This window comes from Cheilinus undulatus, linkage group 7 (assembly GCF_018320785.1).
Source record: "Cheilinus undulatus linkage group 7, ASM1832078v1, whole genome shotgun sequence".
NCBI classification, from domain to species: domain Eukaryota; kingdom Metazoa; phylum Chordata; class Actinopteri; order Labriformes; family Labridae; genus Cheilinus; species Cheilinus undulatus.
The window spans coordinates 46,065,048-46,090,849 of NC_054871.1; the positions used below are offsets into that span (position 1 = coordinate 46,065,048).

General features: G+C 39.3%; 1 protein-coding gene across 2 annotated transcripts in view; it reads right to left on the bottom strand.

Moving 5' to 3' along the window:
* Positions 1 to 221: 221 nt before the first annotated feature.
* Positions 222 to 25,802, bottom strand: part of LOC121512130 (lysine-specific demethylase 4A-like) — a 29,994-nt gene continuing 4,413 nt past the window's right edge. The window contains exons 4-22 of one of the 2 annotated variants that reach the window (XM_041791215.1): positions 25,080 to 25,194; positions 24,707 to 24,900; positions 23,176 to 23,225; positions 22,390 to 22,493; positions 19,175 to 19,312; positions 18,660 to 18,889; positions 18,053 to 18,216; positions 16,785 to 17,179; positions 14,835 to 14,931; positions 14,511 to 14,695; positions 11,516 to 11,720; positions 8,951 to 9,027; positions 8,768 to 8,823; positions 6,843 to 6,951; positions 5,632 to 5,820; positions 5,297 to 5,467; positions 3,430 to 3,549; positions 3,205 to 3,297; positions 222 to 1,925 (exon numbers count right to left, since the gene is read on the bottom strand). In XM_041791215.1, the coding sequence (XP_041647149.1) occupies positions 1,785 to 1,925; positions 3,205 to 3,297; positions 3,430 to 3,549; positions 5,297 to 5,467; positions 5,632 to 5,820; positions 6,843 to 6,951; positions 8,768 to 8,823; positions 8,951 to 9,027; positions 11,516 to 11,720; positions 14,511 to 14,695; positions 14,835 to 14,931; positions 16,785 to 17,179; positions 18,053 to 18,216; positions 18,660 to 18,889; positions 19,175 to 19,312; positions 22,390 to 22,493; positions 23,176 to 23,225; positions 24,707 to 24,900; positions 25,080 to 25,194 (2,833 nt within the window). In that variant the 3' untranslated portion in view covers positions 222 to 1,784. Of the gene's footprint in view, positions 1,926 to 3,204; positions 3,298 to 3,429; positions 3,550 to 5,296; positions 5,468 to 5,631; positions 5,821 to 6,842; positions 6,952 to 8,767; positions 8,824 to 8,950; positions 9,028 to 11,515; positions 11,721 to 14,510; positions 14,696 to 14,834; positions 14,935 to 16,784; positions 17,180 to 18,052; positions 18,217 to 18,659; positions 18,890 to 19,174; positions 19,313 to 22,389; positions 22,494 to 23,175; positions 23,226 to 24,706; positions 24,901 to 25,079; positions 25,195 to 25,802 lie in introns of both variants that reach the window. The other variant, XM_041791214.1, reaches the window with a different exon arrangement.

Sequence of the window (25,802 nt, forward strand, 5' to 3'; positions counted from 1 at the left end):
GACCACGCCCCTCTCAGACAATGATGTGGCTTAATGTATGTGTCTCCTGATCCTCAGCTGAGAGGAGGATCAGGAGAGTAGGGTGGGGCTTTCTTCCAAGCGAGGAGGGCCAACCAAAGCTGGGGGCGGGGCTAACTCCCCACATGACATCATGAGGGGAAAATCTGAGAATGGCTTGTTTCAGCATATATTTTCTGAAAGGTGGCAAAAGAGAGGGGAAGAAGGAATGGATTTTTCTGATTCTTGAGGGGATTGTGGACACGCCAGTGGCACATATTTTTGTTAGAAAAGCCAGGAAAAGTGTATTTTGCATAATATGTGACCTCTAACTAGAACATTTCTGAAAAACCAAGTGTATAATAAACTATGAAACCACATACTTTAGTGGTGCACTGTTCTGACATTTCAATCAACTAAACAAAAATTCAGGCGACATAGGGCAAATCAGAAATGTTTCCCTATTAAAAACATGTAAAAATAAAACAAACAGTGCATTCCTCAGATAAAAATTTTGGAACTAAAATCCTGTTGCTTATTTGTTTGGAGATTTAACACATCTAGGTAAATGATAACACACAGTCATACTTAACATACTGAGAGGTTTAGTGGACAGCTGTTATTTTTAGTCAGAACTTAGTCAAGATATGTAATAATGTAAGTTAAAAAAGGGAGGGAAAAATATAGAATTAGACATTAATTAAAAATGTTGTTGTTGTCGAGGTTAAACTGATGTTACTGATGTTGTTGATCAGACTGAAACCGCATCAAACAGACCAGGCAGATCACATCTTAAAGTAGCAGCAGACTGGGAGACCGAGAGACTGATTTTCTCATTAATAGATTTGCCTTTTTGCTCTCTGAAAAACAATCTTTGGGATTGTTGTGGTACATGTTTTACTAACACAATCAGATTATCCTCCTCTGAAACACTGAAAAACTTCCACACTAGTCAAGTAGAGCATAGGTAAGACTGGTAAAGGTATGTTTAGTGTACGCTGTGGTCTCAGTGCAGCAGAGGCTTCATCTTGTCTGGGTCTTAATGACAGATCATGTACAATTCAACAAATGCCTTAATTATCTGTGGATTTTATCTGATAATATTTTGTTATCAGAATAATGAAATGCTATAAAATATTTGCAATATCGGCTGATAATTCATCGGTGTTGATAATTGTCGTGCATCACTAGTAAAAATAAACATGGATGACTACTGATATCCATGGTTTGCTGTCCTTTTGCCACAGGCTGTCCTGGCATGCATTATAATTGCAGTAAATGTTCGTAAATTGGGTTTAAAGTTGTGTATTGTGTGGCCAGCCTTTCTCGGCAGGAACCTTGAGCAGAACCAGACTGATGTTGACAGCCATCTGAGGATGGAAATAGGATGGGGAAATGTATTTTAAATAAGGCCAACCATGAATGATAATCCTACTTAAAATAAATATTTTTGAAGTCCATCGAAACCTAACTGTTTTCCAAGGCGCCTTACTGCCAGTATGCTAGTTAAACATCAGGATGCTACTTGAGGGTGCAGATTCTAATTCTCTATTTTGAGCCCTTTTGAAAAATTATATAACTTTGTATACATTTAATCCACACAGTTCTCTTTAACAAGGACAGACAACTCAGATGTACCAAAAAAGGACAGAAAGAAAAGTCAAAAGTGGGTCCCTGAAGGTAGTCCTCTAGCTTTCTCTATGGAAAGCTGCTTCCTAGAATTTAATTTATTCCAGTCCAGTAGTCCATCAGTCAGTGCTGGCGGTGTGTGGGTCAGAGGGCAAGGGTTACTCCATGATTGCTCTGTAAATCACAGGCTCTATGTAGTCCCCTCTGTAGCGTGAGTTGATCACTCTCTGTCTCTTTGACTCTTTGATGATCTTTTCCTCCTCAAAGATCCCATCAAATCTCATGTCTGAGGCTTTCGACTGTAGAGACAAACACAAGAATGTATGACAACATTCTCACTTCTCTGTTTAGAATTAAATCTGATTTTCTACATACAGTATGTTGTGGAATTACAACCTTGCAAAGCAGATGGATTTGCCTGACTCCATGTCTGCCATCAGGCAAATCCATCTTGCAAAGGTCAAATCTAGAACGTCTGTGCAGCTCCCAGTGTCGTTTGAGGAGAACAAGGCAGGAGCAATGGGCGGGGTTAAGTTGTACGGTAAGCCGATAACAATGGCTGCCACTGGTGCAGCAACAAGCTTGGATGTAGCTATAGTGTAGCAGCAGTTTTATCGGAACCAGACCACATTTTTTATGGAATACAGATCAAAGAGCAGCAGGCACTGAAGGCTTTTCATGATGGAGAAGACGTTTCTCGCTCTTCTGCCAGCCTGCATCAGTTTGTGAACATTACAGGTAGGGTTTAATTGTAGTATAGGCTGGTGTATACAATGGCTGCTGCCAGGGTAGCGATTAGCTTAAAGGGACACTTCAACATTTTGGCAAATTCGCCCCTTGCCATAATTCCTGCAGTCTTAGTAATATGTTCGTTTCATAGCGTGGTGAATGTACAGGTCACAATTTGTCCACGAGAGTGTTTTGGAGTTGTTGGATTGTGTATTTGATAAGTTTGATGAGGGAAAGCAAAAATTCCGTCTGCTAAGATAGTGTTAACGGTGCAGCTGGTTTAACGGTCCCCCCAGATCTAGAAATAGCTTGCACCGACAACTAAAGGAAACAAACCTATCACTAAGACTATAGGAATTATGGCAATGGGCGAATTTGCCAAAATGTTGAAGTATCCCTTTAAATGTAGCTGTAATAGGTGGCAATTTAATCAGACCTCAACGACATCTCCTTATTAAAACTAGAGCAAAGAGCCACACTGCAGGCTTCTCTTAACAGAGGAGATGTTTTTTGCATGTCTTCCGATAGGCTTTGGCATGAATTTAGCCACCGACAAGCAGCACTAGCCTGTATAGGTCAGATTAGCACTGGAGCTGCACATGTCCACTACCAAATTTTGTCTTGTGGCTCTTACTGGCTTGTTGTGAATGTGACAGACAGAGCATTCATCCAATCACCTTCAAAGTTTTTTTATGAAAAGTCCTTCCCCTTTCAAAGGCTTTGTATGGGAGCTTTCCCAGATGAATGTTAAATATATCCATGCAATATACTGTCTTTATGAAACGTTCTATCTAGCATTTCAGGTTAGTAGAATTGTAGTTCATGTGTTAGTTAGTTAGTTGCTCTTACCAGTCGAGATTTGACTCTTTTGGGGAGTTCCTCATCCAGAGTGTAAACATCATCTCTCTTAGCAGTTAGCTGGGAACCATCCTCAAATTCCACCTACATCAAACCCATGCAAATTACAATTCATAAACTAAAAATTACAGCTGATCAGTACTTTAACTCTAGACACGGACTTGTTTATATTTTTCAAACACTCCATTAAGACCACCAAATAAAAAGAATTCTTACCAGGTACATGTGAACTGCATGAGTTGCCACAAATTTGGCTCCATACACCAGGCCGTCTGTCCATCTCACCTGAACCACTTCACCCTGTGGTGGTGGTCCGAGCTGACTGCAGTCCCGGCTCTAACAAAGAGCAGATGAAAAAGATCATACAGCACTAATCATAGAAATATCATGAGGACTGCGGAGTAACACGATTATGCCGTTCGTTTCTCTGCTCTTTTTTTATCAAATGCATACTGTAAAAAGGAAACATGGAGTTTCACAGATGATAGCTAATGAATTTACAGAAAAAAGTTTCAAGCATAGCAACAGAAAGGAGAATGGGCATTATATGCACTTATATGTATATTTATATAATCTTACTACAACAGAGTGAACACTCTATTTCTACGCTATGGTTTGTGAATATAATTTGGTACACCTACGAAAGGAAAGGAAACAAGGATGGTGTATAGTTATGTCATAATTGACCAGCTTTAAGGGACCAGCAAAAAAATGCCAGGGCCAAATTCTCTTCCTAGTCCAGCTCTGCCAAAGCAAGCATATCTAAGGTGTGAAGCAGTAAGCACATCCTCCCTCTGTATCACCAGAACAGCTTCACAATGTTGAAAGGACTCAAATCACTTTAGGAGAAGGGGAACTCGCCATCCAATTATCCCACATCCCATCAACATCTCCATAAATTGGACAATGAAAAAAATGTGGTGATATTTTACTGTGAAGCTAGAGTGGTGTGCATTTCTGCAAGTCCAAAAAGCAGTGTAAAAATATGTTGCTGACCGCCTATGTATGCACGTCTTATTATTTAAATCAGTGATATTCAACTGGTGGCCCAAGGGCCACATCAGGCTTCCCACATCTTCCAATCTGGCCCCCAGATCATTATCAAATTCAGAAATATTCAGGGGAAAAATATGTGGATGTTTATCAGGCATCTTTCTTTTTAATCCCCACAGCTATATAAACCCGTCAAAAAAATTGAGATTGAAAAAAATGCCCAGATTGGTTTAAAATTTGATCCATTTTACAGAAACCTGCCTGTCAGCCATTATTGGCAAACACGATGTATGATAAACACATACTTATCAATTCATTCTTAATTATAACTGTGGTTTTCTTTCAAATTTAGGTGAGTTCCTCTGAGAATCAAAACTAAAGACCCAAATCTTTCATGTTTTTTTCTCCAATCAGGGCACAGCACATTAGCAGAACAACAGCCCCAGAAATAACAAGCAAAATATCTTGATTGCCCCTTGTTGCTGGCTACGGTACATGGACTGATCTCATTTTTAGAGCGTAAAAATTGCATACAGTTAAAAGAAACTAAAGATATTTTTAAAAATATGTTAAATAGACCAAAATGTCTCTTTGTTCTAGTTTATTTGAAAGTCCGGCCCATATAAAAATGTAGATGATGACCTTTGACCTGAATAATATACCCCTTAAATAGCAGGAAAATACTTCCTCATTTAATTTAGACCACTCTCCCAATGAACCTGGCTGCTCTCTTCTTTAGACCTACATAATTAAAAGCATGCAAAAACACGTTACCTTTTACACATTTATTATTTTTGGGCCCAGAGTGTAAAAATGCCAAAACATGAAATGACGTTTTGGTGCCAAAAAATAGTTTAAAAAAGCAAACTCTGTTTCAATAGGGCCCTCAGATGGCGTTTGAGCCCTTAAAAGAAGATGTATAAGAATGAAAAAACAAGTGGGATCAAGCAGTAAGCAACACTGCTTGGGCTGGTAAATGCAAATGCACAATCTGTTATTGTAGATAACAGATAAGACTCCAAAATATGAGGTAGTATGAGATCTACCTGTGTTCTCTATTATTGTCAAAAGTGTGATAAATTGTCAGTACCACGATGTCTTCAGGGAAGAGATTGTCGCTGAAGGAACCATCGTCAAAGTTGACCTCGTAGAACGTCTCTTTAGACAGCTGCACCACATCACACTGGTAGTAGCGACCATTCTTGTGCTTGCATATCACCTTCTGTCCTACGGTTAATTCGTGCATGGCTGCTTTATTGCGCTGTCAGGAGAGATTTCAAACACATTTTTTATTAGTGAAAACGAAAATCAGCATCTATATACTGTGATATTTCAGTTGGAGAAAAATGTTCTAAACTGTACAGGTGGTGAAAATGTGTGTGGTGCATCGGTTATTTGGAGCCAACAGATCCTAAGTATCCTTACTTCAATCTGAATGGGGCCTTTGTGTCTACAGCAGGTAACATGGACCACAAAGGGCCATTCATCTGGCTGCATGAGTACTCTGGCAGCCTGGGCACACGTGGGATGGTAGGCGGTTGGACAGCGGCCATGAGAGCACTGCACACAGCAGCCTGATGCTTTCTTTATCCTCTTCTTACAGAAGTAACATTTCTGTCGAAGATGCAAACACAGGCAGGGTTCAGGAAACTGCACAGTTAAAAACACTTACTAAAGGTGAGAACAACACTTTATAACGTCACATCCTGTGAATTCTAATAGCTTTTAAGATTTCACTTTACAGATGATTGGATGTTTCTTTAATTTCCAGTTTTCCTCACTTTAGTTCCTGACCAGGACCACAGTAGGTGGTCCTGGTCAGGAACTTAAGGAACTAAAGGTATGCTATTATATAGCTACAGTAAAGAACAAAGTGGTGCTTGGAGCCTCATTTAAACAACATCAGTGTAAACTATCTGTGATAGTTCTTTATATTTTCACACTATTAACTATCTAAAAATATAAGAATTGAATTATGAACTATTTTTAAAAGGATCAATTAAGTTTTTCAAACTCTTCTGATACTTGGTTGAAGTGGGATGGTTTTCATATTTTATGACTAAATACATTTCAGACCATTCTATAAAAACACACAAATGCACCAAAACTGCTGTGTTGACTCAGTCTGCCCCTCTGAGAGTCACCTAACTTTATAATGTGTTGTCTTTAGCATGCTAACAACATACTACCGTGCAGTGGTTCCTAACCTTTTTTCCTCCAAGCCCCTTTCGAAACTTGGCACAAATATTAAGAAATTTGTGTTTGGTAGATTATTTCTTTGCTGTTACAATGGCTATTACAATGTTACTTCTTGGCAATAAATCTTAAACCACTACAAGGCCTGTTTATTTTCCTTTTAGATGGTGCCACATTTGTAAGGAATATGCATTTGTGGGATGAGCAGCAAAGCTGAGTATGTGGGTTGCACCCATGAAAAATGTGCTAAATCTTCTCTGCCAATGCAGAGCAAGGTTTATCAGAAATTATCTCTAGAATGGAGTGGAGAGTACACATACAGTATCAAATATTCAGGGAATATGTGAGATAAACATAATTTCTTTTTAAAAGAGACACTGAATTTACTTAAATGGAATACTGCTGCTAGAGAAATATGATTTGGCCTTTTTTAAACCCACCAGTTTAAACCTCTGCAAAGGGATAGCACTTAAATCCACAGGACTTCTTTCACTGATGTTGACAAAGCGTGCCTCCAGCACAGCCAAAGCACACAGTACATGGACCCACCTGCAACACACACATGTAAACACTGTTTTCAAATGGCATAGCACCCTCATATACACATAATTGACACTCTCTGCCTGTGTTTTCCTTACTTTATAACTCACTTGTAAACGCTGTATTTCTAACACAACCAATAAACAATCAATCAATAAACCATAAACTGACATTAATCATAAAGTATTTTAGCAGGTGTGCTGAGGTGTGAACAACACTCATTCTGGACAAATTTATGGAACAATTTCAGGTAGAAATGCAGTTAGAAATCTAAGATTATGGATAAATAATAAAAGATAGGTATTTCTTTTATAAAGCTTAAATTCTAGTTAGATTGAATTTGTTGTTTTTCCTATGTTTATTTTAAAATGAGTACTTTCCTATAAAACAAAAATCACATTAGAGAAACCTCTTTACTGCTTGAAAACCTATAAAATAAAGACCATCTAAAGCTAACCTGACATAAAGTCAAACATTAAAAGGTATATTTCACAGATTTTACCACTATAAGGGGATTTTCTTCTGAATTTAGCAAAGTTAACTTTTAATATGGGTTATTTTATTAATGCACTTTCAAGTTTGAAAACCTCAGAAACTCTGAGGTTGTGTGAAGCATCCCCACAGCATGATGCTGCCACCACAGTGCTTCAGTGGGGATGGTGGGTTTGTGGTGAGGTGCATTGTTTGGTGTCTACTAAACATAGCGTCTTGCCTGATGGCCAAAAAGCTCCATTTTGGTCTCATAAAACCAAAGAACTTTCTCCTACTTGACCATGGAGTCTCCCACATACCTTTTGGTGATCTCTAGTCCAGATGTAATCAGAGTTTTTTTTCAACAGTGGCTTTCTCTTTGTCACCCTCCCATAAAGCTTTGACTGGTGAAGAACCCAGGCAAACATTCTCAGGTGGTCAAGCTGGTAACATAGGTGTCTGGGTGGCTTCTCTCATTGGTCTCCTTCTTGCACAATCCCTCTTTTTGTTAGGATGGCCTGATCTAGGCAGATTTAAACATGTGCCATATTCCTTTCATTTCTTGATGACGGATTTAAATGAACTCTGGGGGATATTAGTTTGGTGCCTTGGATTTTTTTTATCAATCCTGCAACTTACACTTTTCAATAACCTGTGTTCTTTTGTCTTCATTTGTAATGGTAGCCAGGAATACTGATTAACCAGTGATTGGACCTTCCAGATACACGTTTCTTTATACTACAATCACTTGAGACACTTAACTGCATTCAGGTGATCCACAGTTCACTAATTCATGCTACCAGTAACATTTGGTTGGGCCTTTGTTTTATTAGGTCAGCCACTTAAAAGGAGGTGAACATTTTATGCAGCAACTCATTTTACCTTACATGTTTTAATTAACATTACTGTGATTACTTTGTAGAAATCTGTTTCCATTTTGACATGTAAGAGTTTATTCTCTATTTTTCTGGTCAAAAAGCCCAATTATTTTGACCATAATTGATTTATAAAGTCAATAGAAGGGTAATACATCCAAGGGGGTGGGTACTTTCTTATAGGTACTGTAAAAGCATGTAGGAGCCCTAAATCAGTGCATAACATTCTTCCACACATCTAGAGAGAGGGTGTCATGCCCTACTTCGCTCTGAAGAAAGTCAACAATGGACAGTGTAAAAGCTCTCTTAATAGCTACATGACTCTGTAACCTTTATAAGGATCTGGTTTTAACTTTAAGGATACATTCTTGGACACGTTCACGGTTTTGAGATTTTACTAAACATTTATGCAGTTTTACACCAGAACGCCTTTATCAGGGCATGGCATCTAAACTGCTACACACACTGGACCAACTTACTTGCTGTTATTGGCTTTCTGCAGGGCTCCACCTCTCAGAGGACACAAACAGCAGTTCTGAACAAAGAACAATTTGAGGAAATTTTGTAAATGTCGTTCAGCATTACAGACCACACTTTTGCCCAGTTTGTTATATGGCTTTACTTTTAAGGCCATGACAATCATTATAATAAAGGTCACTGACCTCAGTCATTGCACCAGCTTTGCAACGAGCACATTTCCAGTCCTCCTTCACACTAGCTGGATCCACCCCATAGCAGCCTAGAATACACACAGAAGTACAAAGACATGCTGGATCCATGACCTTCTCTACTGATAGAACTCTAAACATTCCAGACAAAATTTATGACCTCCTGCAAGTAATTGTTACAGATTTACCTTCAAACCCTGAAAACAGCACTAAAGTCTGAAATATAACCAAACTTTTGATCCTGAATAATCCTCCCTGAATTAAATTCTGCTTCATCTACCTGTAGACCTGATTTCAACAAGGCTTCTTATGTAAATCATATCCTTAAACATCCCTTATCTATAGGATGTAAACAACATGTCTTCATCTACCAACCACATATCAAAGTTTAAAGTCCAAGGGACTTAACTAATTCTTTATATGCCAGTTCTAGATTCATGATCTTTGTTGATATCTATTAAACTTTCTAGTCATTGCTAAGATTTAAAAAAAAAAAAAAACGCCTATCAGTAATGGGGGTCCTTTCATTTATACAGTTAGAAATTATCTCTAATTTTACTGTGTGATCCTTTGGAAAATCTGACCACCACATCTGTTAGACACAGGAATAATTAATTTTACCAAAGGAAATGCATTAGGCTAGTTTAAATTCAATGATCATATTGATCTCAGTTTGTACATGTAAATGTTAAGTTCTCTAATCTTAAAGCAAGCCTTGAGGACAGAATGGCCTGGGTGACAAGCAATCTTTGTAATTTAACCAACAACTTGAGTTAATGGACTTGTTCCCAAAAACAAAGAGAATTTTTTCTAATGATTTAGTGTGCTAGATCAGTGGTTTCAAAAGTGGGGGTCAGGACCCCTGGTGGGGTTGCTAAACTCTGATGGGGGGTCGTGGGATGCTTTCCAAGAAAACAGACACATTTTTAAATAATTTAAAGTGGTATATTTTATCCATTATTTTAAAATATATCCTTAAAATTAGTTTAATTTAAAATAAAATCATAGTTATTGAGTGAGATTTGTGCTTAAATTAAAATTAAAGTGAGCACAAAAACTCCATAAAATGTAAATTTCAACATTATGCTTTGTGTAACATCGTATGCTTTAACTACTTCCAGGAATGATGGGGGTCCCTGGTCTCCACCACTATAATTTTAGGCATCATTGGCTGAAAAGTTATGAAACCTCTGCTCTAGTTGGCATCATCCTGGCATCCAGCATCACCATAATGAACCTTTTTTGATTCCATGTAAAACAAATTTCAAGAACAGGCTTTTCCTAAACAGTATCTTCCTGAAAACACAGCCAAAAAACTATTCCAGTCTAGACTGGATTTCCCATCAAGTTTCAATGTCTTATTACTAGGCTGCTTTATTAATTATCAAAGGACTTCTCCACTGGTTCAAAATACAGCAGCATACTTGCTGAGAACAAGAAAAACAGGCCACACAAGCCCTGTGCAAGTTTCTGTTCACTGTCTCCCTAAAAAACAGAATTCAACATCTTTCTCCTTACTTTAAGCTCTTACAGGGTTAGGCACTTGGGGTTGGTGTCCGATTATTTATTAGTCTTGATAAATAATTTGCTGTAATTTGGTAATTATTACAATTTGAAGCATTATTAGAGTGATACAATACAAGAACTTTATTCATCCCCGAAGGGAAATTCAATATAATATAATATAATAATGACATAATAATAATCAATATAATAATACTTCAAATTGTAATAATTACCAAAATCTAGCATTGCAAATACCAACATATTTAAGTTTTATGCTGCTGGTTTCATCACTTGTTACAATAGTAGATTAATACTTTCTACTTACAGGACTTACTACAAAGTCTGAGTGTTTGAGCAAAGGATGAGGACTGTCCTGCAGCTGCAACCAGAATTATGAAGCTGAATGTTGTTAACACAATGCAGGCAGAGCTGAGATTTTTCATCCAGGTATCATGTTTTGGTTTAATCTGATACCAGGAGCTACAGATTCAACCTCCCTCACAGCTTGTGCTCTCTGTGTCACAGTGCAAGCCTGGAGGACAGCCATCAGGAGGCCAGAGCAGCACAGGACCAAGGCTAACACAGTAAAGTGGCGAATTGGCCTGACCTACTACTATGGTAAGGAGAAAATGTGGTTGTAAATCCATCTGTTCATCTCTCTTTCTCTGCCTCTTCCTCTATCTCTTTAAGTAAGGGCTGTAGTGATTTTTGCCTAAAGTTTCTGCCTGTCAAAAGAGACTACACATGGAGAAATTATACAAGGTCACCCTAAATATAATCAAAAAGTCAAGCTAAACCTGACCTTAATGCAAAGACTCCTTAGATCCTTTTTGGTTTTACTGTTTTATTTTGGTGCTGTAAAACTAGAATTGATTGAGAGCCATATAATATTTATGTCTAAATGTAAAGTTAACATTTCAGGACAATCTGACTTTAAGAAATTTAAGGCTACACGTGTTTGGTTAGGAACCTCCTGATAAGGTACAAACAGACTATGACATATTTCTGACATAAACTGTGAGTGAGTAAACTCAAGAGTGCATGTGTACTGACTGGTGTGGACCCGGACACTGCACTGAGAGCAGCTGATGAGAAGACTGGTTCCATCTTCCTCTAAATGAGGTGTGACAGGTTGCTCCTCACGCTCAGAGTCCTCTTCTGTGGTGGTGGTGAAACAAAACTCCGGTATCAGTGGTTTGGTCCATATCCTCCCCCCAGCCACTTTAACAGGACTATCTTGACTGTTTGCACATTCAGTCTGAAAAGCAAGAATGCATGGAGTTTAGATCACGTGGCAACAAGAAATGTTCTTCAATGAATTTTGACTTTCTTTACCAATTATTTTTCCCCATTCACAACTACTGGTTCACAGGACAATCAAGTCTATCGTTTCATAGTGCTGCACGGCCACCTTGACTATGGAGGACCTGCTCATATGAGACAGTGGTGAGTTTGAGTCTACAGACTGGAAAGGATTTCATAAACTTCAATGATTGACCCGAGAGTTGTCCAGGGCATTGATAGGCTTCCCAATTACAGTTCTGTTTGGTGTTATCTGTTGTGTCTCTCTTCCCATTCTGTGTGTGCATGTCAGATGGTATGTGAATTTATCATTTAATTAAAATGCAGCGCCCTCATGTCTTGGTGATAGCATGTTTTTAAAGAGGCTTCGGCATACTGGAGCATTGAAGAAGACTACATATTGTAGTGACACAATCCTCCCAAGTACCAGACCCCCACCACCACCACCTTTAAGAAAATGTGTGCTGAAACAAGCCATTCTCAGATTTTCCCGGATTTTCTCAGATTGTCATGTGGGGAGTTACCCTCTCCCCAAGTTCAGTTGGCCCTTCCTGCTTGGAAGAAAGTTCCACCTTCTTCTCCTGATCCTCCTCTCAGCTGCCAGCTGAGCTGGAGCCACATCCATTAAGCCATAACCATTTCCCAAGAGGGGCATAGTCAGGGACGGGGTCAGACAGCTAATTAACATTAAAAAGCTACAGAAACGTTCGTTCTGAGCAGGGCTGAAACAGAGGGGTAGACATGCAAAAGTCCAGTACCGGAGTGTTTTTTCAGCAACAAACTTCACAGGCATGTTTTGGGGATCACTGAGACCAATGTAAACTTGTCTTTAAGGGTTAAATTATGTGACCCTGAAAAAAGTCATACTTGTATTGTGGATCAACTTAAGTGTAAACACCCTTAGGCCCCGTTTACACTACAACGCTTTCAAGTGAAAACGCAAAAGTTTTGTAACCTGACACGCCAGATGGATTTGTTTCACACATCCATCTGGGAAAGCTTCAATAGGAAAGGTTTGAGAAAAGGCAGAGGATTTGAAAAAACTCGGAGTGTGATTGGATGAACGTTCTGTCTATGACATCTCTACGGGCCAATAAGAGCAACAAAACATGTGACGTAGCAGTTATCGAGCTGCACGGGCACAGCTATTAAGGAATAATGCGAAATATGGCGACTATAGACATGTAAGTACTTGACTTTTGTTGTTTTTGAAAAGAAAACAACTCACTGCTGTTCTTTGTTCTTCTTTTAACAAACAAATGTTGTCAAGTTCTGATAAAACTGGCGCTTTTGCAGCATCCATGCTAATCTCTTCCACCAATACTGCACCAGCTCTTGCTGCTGCTTATTTATGTCAGGACTCTGCTGCACCTGAAAGTACTGCCCCTAGTCACTGATTGGTCCTGTCACTGTCTAACTGGGCCCAAACGTTTCAGATGGGAGCTTTGCAAGATGGATTCGCCAGTGAAAAACAAGGAAACGGGCGTATCCATCTGCTTGGCAAGGTTAAAAGTTTTGTAGCGTTTTGGCTGGCCATTTACACGGCAACGGCGTTTTGGTGCCTGAAAACTTAACTTTTTGGAAACGGGCTCCAGAGTAGAAGTTTTTCAAAACACCCCCGTCTCTGGGCGCGCCAGTAGTCGAGTGATTAAGGCGCGCACCATGTACGCAGGCGACCCGGGTTCGAATCCGGCCCGTGGCACTATTTCCTGCATGTCGCTCCCCGCTCTCTTCCCTGTTTCCAACTCTATCCACTGTCCTCTCTCTCTAATAAAGGCACAAAAAAGCCCAAAAATAAATCTTAAAAAAAACGCCCCTGTCTCTGCGTAAACAGGGAAATCAGCACTTTCTGAAAACGGACATGTGCACTGCAGCTGTAATAAATATCCATCCGAGTAGGCTTATAACGCATGCGCGGATGGGAAGCCCAAAACAAAACAAAGATGGCGACACCAGTGTACTGTTCATGCTCCTCACTCACTTTTCTTGGTCTATGTCCGCCTTGTAGTTTAGGGTCATTCGAAGCAGCAGTTCCACTTGTTGTTGGTCCAAACAAAAATTCTGCTCGCCATCTTGGATGTTTACACCGTAGGTGGATAGCGCTGCACTCCTACTTATTGTTATGGGAAGGAAGTGTCTGTGCACATGCGCTTATTTTGGTTCATTGCAAAATTACACCGCCATCTAATGGCCTGCATGTACACTACATCGTTTTTGGTGTTTCCTGCAGTCTCGTGTGAACGGAGATCATTTTGAAAGTGTTGCCGTCTGAACGTGGAACTTTTGGGAAACAAAAATGGAAAACGATGCAAAACGTTGTGTAAACAGGGCCTTAAAGAAACAGATCATATTTCTGATGTTTCTTCTGATTTACTGAGCACCTACTTCAGCAACTGTCAGCGACCTTATGCTACGTCCACATGGCATCACCTCTCCAACCCCAAATATCACTGTGACTATTACTATAATAAAGTTGTTGATGAAAAACAATTGTGTTGAAATTGAAATTGTCCAAATGTACACAGATCTTAATTACATACCAGCAGGGCCTTTCAAACATTACATCGCTCTAAAATGGCATTTTTTCAACCCTACACTTTCTGTTTGAATTTCTGGCTTGAAATAAATACAAATTTTAATCACAACCTAGCTGACCCTGCTAATTATCATGTTTTGTGACATGTGACAACACCAAAAAATTATGTGGTTATGACTGTGGTGTGGAGATAGCCCTGGTGCAGATTACCTGCTGGTATGTGTAGAACAGCATGCAGATGGAGCAGTATGGAGGTTTAGAGCCCATGCGTTGGTTGTATTCCCTCTCTTTCTTCAAATTGGGAGGTCCACTTTGCCATAAGTGAGCCAGAGGTTTAGCCCAGCTTTCCCCTTCCATGCCACCATCATCTACTGGTATGGTCTCTTGTGGAGCTTCTGGTATATGAATCAAAGTGGAAAAACACATTTCGGTTAAACCTTTACATAAGGGAGTATTTTAGAAACCAGAACCACATTTCTACTGTAAACCAAAATTTTAAGGCAGTAGTTATGGACTATAGTAGATGGGACAGACCTTCATCGCTCATGCTGTCCTTTATGAGAGGATGGTGGCCTGGGAGCTGCCCAAGATCGGGTTTCAGCTCTCTCTTACCAGCTACCTCTTCTATTACCTGCTGGAGAGACACATTTTATACGATTATCAACATTATTCTCTTTCCCTCTGGGCATCCTGACACTTGGGCCTATTTTTGCCCAACCTAACTTTGTAAATCATTTTCCTACAATGTACCTGAACAGGATAAAAGATAATTTGATCTTTTTGAAGTAAGGTCTGATGAGGTACTTGCTGCTAATCTTACTACTATAATTGGCGGTGTGTCTGTCCGTCTCTATTTGCATGCCACACCGTAGCTCCAATTGTCCTTGATACCTCTCAGAAGACTTCTTGGGTGCTCTGGTTTGAAACCGGTGCCATACAAAAATCATAAACGTGTACAGATTTTCTATAAGATCCAAAATTGTTGTGACTTTCGCTTCAGTTTGCCCCCCTCTCAGTCCCCATTCCCTGCTTCGTTGCTTCCCCTGTGTAACACATAACTCAGCCTGCAACAATACCAAAGAGGAAATGGCCTTCACTCTTAAACACACACTAAAAGACGGGAAGTACACCGGGGTCATGACTCTGGTTCTTCCTTTTAACTAAGAGAGAAAGTGACAGTGCTGTAAAACTGGACTTTGATGAAACAAGGAAACGTACTTGGCATGCCTGGATGTGATGATACACCTGCTCTGCGATCCCTGATTAAAGTTGTCTGTCTTTAAAGCACCTCTCCATGCTCATATTAAACAAGGTAGTTCAGGAGATGTGTCACACTTTGGAGTTCGAAATCGTGGTTTACTTGCTGTTATTTGTTGGTTGCAGTAGCCGGTGCTATTTAAATATGTGTCTATCTCCGCAAAGGCTTCGTCAAAGCTCCACCATAAAGTGTACACTCTAAAACTTCACTTTAAATCAAATGGCACAGCTTTAACGCTCCCCTTATTAGGATGTAGGCCAATCACTGCAAATATGCACCAGCATGCAGAGATGCTGAGCCATTACGTAGTAATTTGGGGTAAAACACCCCTTTCCTTGCAAATTGGCCTTATTGCAATGAGCTAATGATAATGTTGGTAATGGCACAGCGTTAATAAAGATTAGTCCACTGTCTGTGAGAGCTGATGGAAGTGCGCTACAACTTTTATGATGCACAAACTTTCCAAAGATCAGGCAACAATTCCACCTCTGTATGACTTTAAAATAAATGATGATGAATGATATGTAAATAAGGTTGGCAAATATTACTTTGACTTTGCTTTTACTAAGCCACAACCAGGAGTTAAATCTGAGTCTCTGTCTCAGCTGCTCTTTCATCCATGTTAGGCATGACAAGGATGTGGTTATTTTCTGAGGGTTTCTATCATTCAGAGAGGAAACTTAATCAAGGCTGTGCATAAGTGAACATAATAATTCCTTTAATAAAATGCAGTGTCTGTTATTCAGAATATTTTGGATTGTCAGTATCTGTGCAGAATGTGGGTGGGACTGGATAGCATGCAATGTGGGAGCGGGATTAGGAATATGGTCCTGCACAGGGCTCTAGTTTAATGTATTTTAGTGATATAAAAATTTTAACGACAGACATCAGCAGTGACAAATCACTAATGTGAGACCTTTCATCATCCTCATCAATTAAATTGTCTTCAATAAATAATGACCTCAGAAGCTGAATGTAACAGTTTTTTCTTTGCAAACACATCCAGCCTTTTTTATGATGTCTTACTAGTCTTACTATCATTTTGAAAATCTACTGCATATCTTAGCTGTATTGTATTATCAATGATATTTGGTGCTAACTTTTTAAAAGCTGCTAGATACAAGGATAGAAAAGTAATACTTGAAAGACAGCTGTTATCACGATTGAGAGACACTGGCATGAACCATTAGCATATGAAGTACCATATTTAAAGTGGTTAAACTTACTGTTTTGCCAGTGTGTTTGTTGTCTTTCTCCACCTCACAATCACCGCCCTCATTCCTCTCTTCCTTGGTTGGGGCTTCGCCTTCTCCATAGTCTCCTTTGGCATAGCTGTGAACATGCAGCACATCTGCAGGACTCATCGTCCTCTGAAACAAGGTCTGTGTCTGGCTGCTGCTGCTAAGCTTGGGCTCCTCAATGGGCTTATCAGAAGATGGAGCCACATCTGCATTCTTAGAAGTCTTTGAAGGGCAGACATGTAAAGTCGACAGACCGTTCTTCTCTTTTTTTGAAGGACTCCGTCTGTTTAAACTTTTGTTTGTGCTGGCTTTTAACTGAGATTTAGTCTGCAGTCTCTTTTCTTTGTCAATCTTTGACTTCAGTATGTCTCTTATTGTATCTGAAAGAAAAGAACAGCAACAATCTGCATTATGGCATCTATTATGGATCAACCTAGCAACTGTAGGATGTTTGCCTATAGTACAACATATCGTAAGTCCTAAGTGGACATACAGTAAATTCAAACATGTATTTTTAGGTTTTCCTATGATCTCCAAAAATGTCGCTATTTGTCTCGAGATTTATCTCTTTTTCTTGTGATGTCACAGCTGTCACAGTTTCGCCAAGATCAAGAGAAAATTCCTAAAAAATATTACCAAATCAATGCTGCTTCTGGAAAATGGAGCAAAATAAAAGATATGCATGCACGTCTTTCTGTAAGGATGTATTTAAAACAGGTGGTTGGTCCCGCCTATTTGTTTAGTATGTTTTTTCTTTCATTTAGGGAGCAGACTGCAACATATATCCTTAAACAAATTTGAGTAGTTGTCCATTTTCAAAAAAATGGGCTGTGATTTCCCTTAGGGAGGTGGTGGTGGGTCCCGATTCCTGACCAGTTGAGAGCCACTGATCTTGTACACAATAAGAAGGTCATCAGATTTTAAATCTTTATAGTAAACTTTCCCCATTAATAAATCTAATTTTTTACCTGCTATAATTTTATAAGAAAATACCTTTTTGGACATTACTATATTGGCTGAATCAGGGACACTGTTCTAAGCAATAAAAAACATGGCATGCAAGGATCCACAATAAGAAGGAAAGAGTCCAGCTGATTCAATCATGCCTTCAGTTCTTTCAAAGGACACAACAGTAGGCTGATTGGTGATTAGGATATGAAGAGCAGGAGTATCTTGCTGTGTAGAGATAAGGTGTTCCACATTCTGTCCCCCAAACCAAAAGCATCCTAGAAGATCTTATCACACTGGGGTACCTTTATCTGGGTGGTCTTGGTCTTGGGTTGGAGTGTTCTTATCAATCAGCTTGGCTGTCTTTGGCTCCACCTTCACAGTTTCCTTTATGGTTTGCTCAGGTTTTAAGTCCTCAGGGTCTTCAGATGCTTCAAGCACACGTTTTGTCCCAATTTGAGGCTTTGAACTAATGCATGGGAGACATTTCTGGTCAAGCAATACTGAGAGGGAAACATTTTGACAGTAAAGCTACAGTTCTGAGCTTGGTAGCTCTATGGCATAAATTCAGAAAGCCTTAAACATCAAGATAGTCTGGCTGCAGACCGCAGCTCTTACATACTCCGTCTTGCAGATAACTACAGTGAGATGACACTTTTGTCAGGATAGAAATACATGCTAAAACTTTCAGAACTTTCAGTTATGAGTTTGGATTCCAAAAGTTAAGAGTCAAAAACCTGACCTGCTTACAGGAAATAGCTGGTACTTCTGGTGCTTACATTTATAGTGAAAATTTCCGGCATTACTGATTTCATAAGAATTCAGTGGTTAACCAATTACAAGTTCAGACTGACAGATAAATTACAGTTTAATGTTGAAAAAGTTATGTTAGAAGTGAAAGTAATACCAGACCTTTTTTCCTCCTGGACTGGAGTAATTAGCTTCTCAGATACAGCTTCACTAGAAATAGTCTTTGAAGGCTTGTTCTTGATTTTTAGAAACTGAGAAGCCTCCGGTGTGGGTTTGGAGTGGTCGATGGGAGAGTTGTCTTTTCCTGTTTTCCACAGTTTGTAACGGTCTGGTTGAAATTTGCGTACAAAGACATCCATGGAGATCTTAACCATGTCCTGGCGGCATGAACACTAAGAAAAAACACAAACCAACATTTATGTCCAGGTTTGAACTACTCCTAGCATGTGAAAAGATCACAGAACAATTTGAAAGAATAGTTGCTTTAGTTATAAGGGTTGGCATCATTGGGATTAACAGTAACCTACGTTGTTCAAATATCTGCCCTTTGATTTCTGTTATCAATTATCCAACTACACCAAGAGCCCCCAAAAATGTGGCCCTTACTCCAAAAGGCAGTATGCAGTCACATAATGGTAGATTGGTTAGATGGATTAAGAGATAGTTTTTTTGTTTACCAGTGTTGCCTGTTTGCCATAATCAATCCAACGCTGAGTGGCGAAGTTGGTTGACTCGGCACAGTTAAATCCATGGTTGAAGCCAGCATGGTAGCCAAAGGGGAATGTCACTATGAACTGCCCAGCCTCCTGAGTTACCTAAATATGAAGACAACACAAAATCATAAGAACTTTTACATCCATGCATATGAAACCACAAGATATTTATTAATTATTATTTTACTTTTATCATGCAGCATTCTTAACGGTTCAGAACGCGAAATTATTTCATTGAAAATACATGGTTTCACTTTCACTTTTTCTTGTGCTTCCCTGGGTTGGTTGGGGTACGGGGTGGGTTCAGCTTGTCTTAGGGTACTTCCACTCCTGACTTGTTTAGTTCAGTTGCAACTACTCAAGTTTGTTTGCCCAGTTGGTTTGGTTCAAGAAGCTGTCCACCAAACTCTGGTGCAGACTCAATAACTGGACTGGGACCACTTGAAACGGTTGGTGTCGGTCTGATTTACTCTGACTCTGGTACGGTTTGTTTAGCGAGAACACAAACCGTCCTAGATCTGTCCTAACATGAAGCTTTGTCCTTTTGGGATTAATCCAGCTACCATAGCACTTCTGGTATGGTCCAAGCTGAGTGGAGCTGAAGGAGCTTCAGAGACAAGTGCACAAGTGTCTTTTTTCTTCCACTAATCAGGCTGCTTTGTGTATGGGAAAAATTAAAGGGTAACAAGTTTCTCACAAAGACTTTTCCTACACATCAATCCCATGTAGGCTATGTCGGTCAAACTATTAACTTATTTTTTAGCAACAGATTGATAAATAAAATTGATAAATAAGCTACACTCTCTACTACGTACCTGTGCTCCTCTCTGTAACAGACAGACACAGTGGTCCTTGTTTATCAAATGTACATACACCAGAAATTTGGGTGTACAGTCATTCCCATGCACAGATCTGCATTTACCAATTATGCCCATGCCAGGTCTGAGATTTTGTATATATGTTTTCAACTTGGTGTTGACTCGCTTTGAAGCATGGATCTGATGGTGTTAGATTAGATATGAATTTAAAAATGTATTATTTAACATTAAATGGAAGCGTTGACATTCCCTGTGACCAATGTTGCTTTTAAATGAAGTTGAGAAGCCTGAGCTTTCAGACGATGTCCTCGTTCTTTATTAAATTTGATGAACAAATGTTTCTTTAGTGATTTATTTTTTAAAAATAAGGCTGCCTTCGGTAATTATTAAAGTTTTACTGTACACTGTAATATCACAATATCATGGTAGATTTAAGCTGGAAAAAATGTAGTTATTTGGGATAGAAAAGAGCTGAAACTCAAGAGGAAACAAATGAAACCTTCGGCTTTTAAAATAGGGGATATATTTCTCCGCTATGAATGAATCAAGGGTTCATTACGCACCTCCATGTCCTAAAATCTGAGGGTGAGGCTGGGGCGTGTTATTTAAATGATGATTGTTTTGAATCACACATGGACCAAGACAATCTAATACAAAATAAATTCTACACCAAAATCTGTGTTGGTTTCTATGCAAGTTTGTTAGTTGCACTTGTAAATGCTCCTATCTGTACCCAGACCAAACTTGATGTAATTATGCAACAATGTAACAAACTGGTTCATGATTTGGACCAGATCAGCAGAACTACAAGAAAAAACCTGCCCACAGAAACAAGAAGGGGTGCTCCAAGGAAAAAAGGTAAGGGGCGATATGTTTGCAAATGTTATGGTCATCAAAAAGTAATGCTGGGCATAAATTAACTTTTTAAATCTAGATTAATTTTACTGCAATCCTGTAGTTAATCTAGATTAATCTAGATTAAAATGCTAGATTTGAATTTTGCCAAAGACATATAAAAAAATGGTTGACCTATCTAAATATTAAGGAAAATGCATCACAGACTGCTTGAGAACTCCTCGCTTGCTCACCACTGAAACCTCACTTTAAACACGAAAGTTCGCTCATTTATCATGTGGATATCAACCATGGAAATATAACAGAGAGATGGGTGAAGGATGATTCAGATAAGCGCCTGTTCTCTCTTGCTCGCTCACCACCGCCCGACTCTCCTCTCTCTCCCTCTCTCTCTCTGAACCTCACTTTAACACCGTAGTTTCCATGATATCAGTCATGAAAATCTAACAGAAAAAGGCATGCGTTTGTAGCCTACTCACAGGTCATAACAGAGACAGAATTAAAAAGTTGTTCTCCATCTCTACAACTTGTCTCAGCGCTGTGATGCATGAGCATGTGCTGTATGAAGCTCTCTGTCAGGATGGATCCAGCGGGATTTTAGGGTGCTTTCACATTAGGCCCAGTTGATTTGAACCGCACCAAAGCGCAATTCCTCCCCCTCCCCCACAGGCATGCTTTCACACTAGCAATATCGAACCATGCCCTGGCGCACTTGCGTATTTACTCGGTCTGAAACAGCAGGTGGCGGTATGCACGTAGCTGGTTTACAACCCCACAAAGGAGGAGAAAGAAGAAGAAGATTGTTTTTGTTTTGACCCGGCAAAAAGTCCATCATGCATCCATGGACGATTAAAATCACTTTTAAGATGCCAGCAATTTTGCTCTTCATATCTGCACATCTATGTACAGCTCAGAGGATTAAATGGGCTCGAGCTGCAAAAATACAGCGGTTTTTGAGGTGACAGGAGACCTTTATTGCCTTTGCATCTCCTCTCACTGACTCCAACCTGTGTTCATCTGTAAGGTGAGTCACAGCACACCATTTATTGACTGGATTCTGATGATTTCTGTCCTTTTATTGAGGAAAAATGTGAACAAACTGCTGCACTGTTTAAAGAAGTTTAGTTTTTACGATGTCATAAAGCTGATACGGCGCTCTGTCCCAGCGCAACCTCTGATTTGTGCTTATGTGCAAACAACATGTAATATCAACTACTGGTTGTAATCACACACCCAAGCATCCACTCTTTCATTAAAAACAGACATTGTCCAGTTCAGTGGAGCGTAAGCCTGCTCACAGCAGACCCAAACCTCCGCCCTCCCACTGGAAATGACTGGAGGCGTGTTGGTAGTCCACTACATATGCTCGGCGGTGTGTCTGTAAGCCCCTTTAGCGAATAGATTAACGTGCGATAATTTTTTTTATCGCGCGATAAGAGTCTCGCGTTAACGTGGCATGTTAATGCCGTTAACGGCCCAGCAATATTAAAAAGTAATGAATGTTACCTTCTCAAATGGTATGCCATATTTTTTCAGAATTGAGGGCGAAATCAAAGTCATCTTGTGACGTAAGAAGGCTTCACAGCTTTGAGCATTCCCTGGAAAGAAACCTGGAAATACAGGAAAATGTGTGAGGGTAAGTGGATGTGTAAATTCATGGGACATGAATCTAGTTATTGCTGATGAGAGAAAGAGAGAGATGCGCATGCAGCAATTAAGTAAATCATTCAGCTTAAAAGCTTGAATTTTAACATGAACTTTATTCAAAACTAAAAAAAAGTAAAGACTAAAGTAAAAGCAAATACACACTCTGTGCCAAATAAGGAAACAAAATGGTTGGAGGAATAGGAAGGACATAGTTCTTTCTTTCATGAATACAGAAATAAAGGGGGGCTCAATTCTTCTTTGGAAAAATACTGAATCTATAATTCATGCAACTCTAAAAGATTCAGAGGGAAGATGGCTTGTTGTAGACATCACAATTTACTTGCTTGATTCTGTTTAGTAAATTTAAATGCACCAAATAAGGACAATGCTTTATTTTTTTAATGTATACAAGAGATTATTAAGAATCTATAAGGCGGTGGGGCTAATATCATATTTGCAGAAGATTTCAATACAGTGAAAGACTCCATGATTAACAAGACTAAAAGTTCTGCAGGCCAATTCTGTGTAGGACACCCATGGTTAAAATTCATTTATTTTGTATCAATGGTCTATTTCTACTAATGCCTGTTGAAAACACATTCATATCCATCTTTGAAGTTTGATAAGAATCAATCAATCAAATACCCTTTGCAAGTCGTTCCAGTCTTTTCCCATGCTCTGGAGGAACAATGTACCTGACAGGCAAGACACACAAAAACATCAAGTGTAAGAATGAGGGCCGTTTTGTAAAAATTTTGGCAAAGTACAGTGCTGTAAAAAAGTAAATGATGACGTAATTTATTAAGGGACCACCCGCCTCCCCCTTGTTAAATCATGAGTTGACCTATTAGACATATTGATTTAGGAAACCACTCAAATAGAACCTATCTGACAAAAAAGATCTCAAAAAGCAACACATCATGTTGCAATCTACCTTCAAGAACAGATGAGAAACAAAGTCATTGACAGCTATCACATTGTAAAGGGATACAAAGCCATTCCAAGTCTTTGGGACTCCAGTGAACCATGGTGAGAGCCGTTATCCACAAATGGGGAAAGCTTGGAACAATGGTGAACCTTCCCAGGAGTGGCCGGCCTACCAAAATTAATCCAAGAGAGCATTAACTACTCATCCGAGAGGTCACAAAAGAACCTGGAACAACAGCTAAAGACCTGCTGGCCTCACTTGACTCAGTTAAAGTCAATTTCTCTGATTCAACGCAAGGAAAGAGACTGGGCAACAATGGCATCCATGGGAGAGTTCCAATGCCATAAACCACTGCTGACAGAGCTGTTTCCAGTAGTTCCTTTAAATTTTGATATTCAACACTGAATTCTAAAAAATATTTATATCATGGTTTGAGGAGAAAATTCAGTTAAAACTACAAAATTATCAGTAAGTAATCAAAAAACAACACTTTTTCTGTTATAAAACTTATGTTGTAGTTAGCTTGAATGTGTGATTTTTAACATTTTAAAACTGATTAGTTTTGTATAAAAACACAAATCACATCAAAGGTCTGTTTAATGCTTTAACACCTAAAAGGACTATCTGAAGCTAACCTTACATAAAACCAAATATGAAACAGTACAAATGACAGATTTCACCATAGTACTACATTTGAAGTTCAAATTTGATGTGGCTCAATATCCCTCAGAGAGAGGGGAGAAGATGCAGACATGAAGGACTGACGACAAACATATGGACAGAGACCTCTCGATATTTACTTTATAGCTGTCATGTTGTCACAATAGTTTTTCAGCTGTTTCTAGGACAGCCCTAAACAATGATCAGTCCTTTCTTTGTGGCAGATTTAATGCCTTCTTCTTTTCTTAAACTATTTTGCTAATATCTGTGTAACACTTAAGGCTCCTCTATAAGCCCCACTCACACTGTGGGGTCATGTACAGGCTGCAATGCTGTAAATGCTGTTAAGTGGCGCAAAATAGACTGATCAGAATCATATGATGTGGTTTAGGACCTCTTACTGGTAAAAATAAGACTTTAATGGCCTTTTAAGGCCTTAAATTTTAAATGCCCAATTCAAGAATTTTACACTTTTCAAGAATGTGTAGAAACCCTGAATACATTTCCTGATCTGCTTCAATTACATGTACAGGCTTTAAAAAAAGAACAAGTATTGCCTCTGAGGGGTGTAAAAATGTTAAACTTTACCAAGTCTTTGGCTCTCCAAAGTGAAGGTAGTTGATGCTGTACAGATCCATGTCCTCCGTGTGCCATGCAAAAGCACTCTTCCACATCCCAAAATACAGGTATGGTGTGTTAACTCCTTTGATCTTGATCCCGCTCTCATTTTCAACAGTGTCAAGAATGGTATTGAGATGACCTATGTTCCACTCAGTCACATCCTGCAAAGGAGACATTCACAAAACGTTGTAAGTCATAATAAAAATGATTTAAAATTGCAGCATTGCAGATAAGGCAAAAGAATAAATGGCTATATGACTAGAATTAGAAGGTTTGTTTGAGTACAGTGAGGTGATCTAAATGCTGCTTTGAGGAACCATCAAACATCCGTAATACTTACTGAATCATACAGCGTTCCATTGACATCAGCCCCATAGAGAGGTGGGTTAAAGGTCAGGTTCTTCCAAAACTTTCTCTCTAGCTCATCAAAATCCACATATCTTGGACTGCAGAACCTATAGTGTGCAATGTTTGAGACACTAATGAAAACCATGCGAAGTTAAAGGGGACATATTATGCAAAAATCACTTTAACAGGCTTTTCTGACAAAAATATGTGCCACTGGCCTGTCCACAATCCACTCAGATACAAGAAAAATCCCCCCCACCCCCCCACTCCCCTCCACCTTTCATTAACTATGTGCTGAAACAAGTCGTTCTCAGATTTCCCCCTCATGATGTCATGTGGGGAGTTAGCCCCGCCCCCAGGTTCAGTTGGTCCTCCCAACTTAGAAGAAAGTTCCACCTTCTTCTCCTGATCCTCCTCTCAGCTGCCAGCTGAGATGGAGCCACATCAATTTAGCCACATCCATTTCCTGAGAGGGGCGTGGTCAGGGGCGGAGTCAGACAGCTCAGTCACATTTAAAGCCACAGACACAGAAACAGCTTGTTCTGAGCAGGGCTGAAACAGAGGGGTTTTTAGACATACAAAAATCCAACACTGGCGTGTTTTTTTTCACTAACAGACTTAACAGGCATGTTTTAGAAACCTCCGAGACCAATGTTAACTTGTCTTAAAAGGGTAAAATATGTCCTCTTTAAATCTTTTGTTTGGCAGTTAAGTG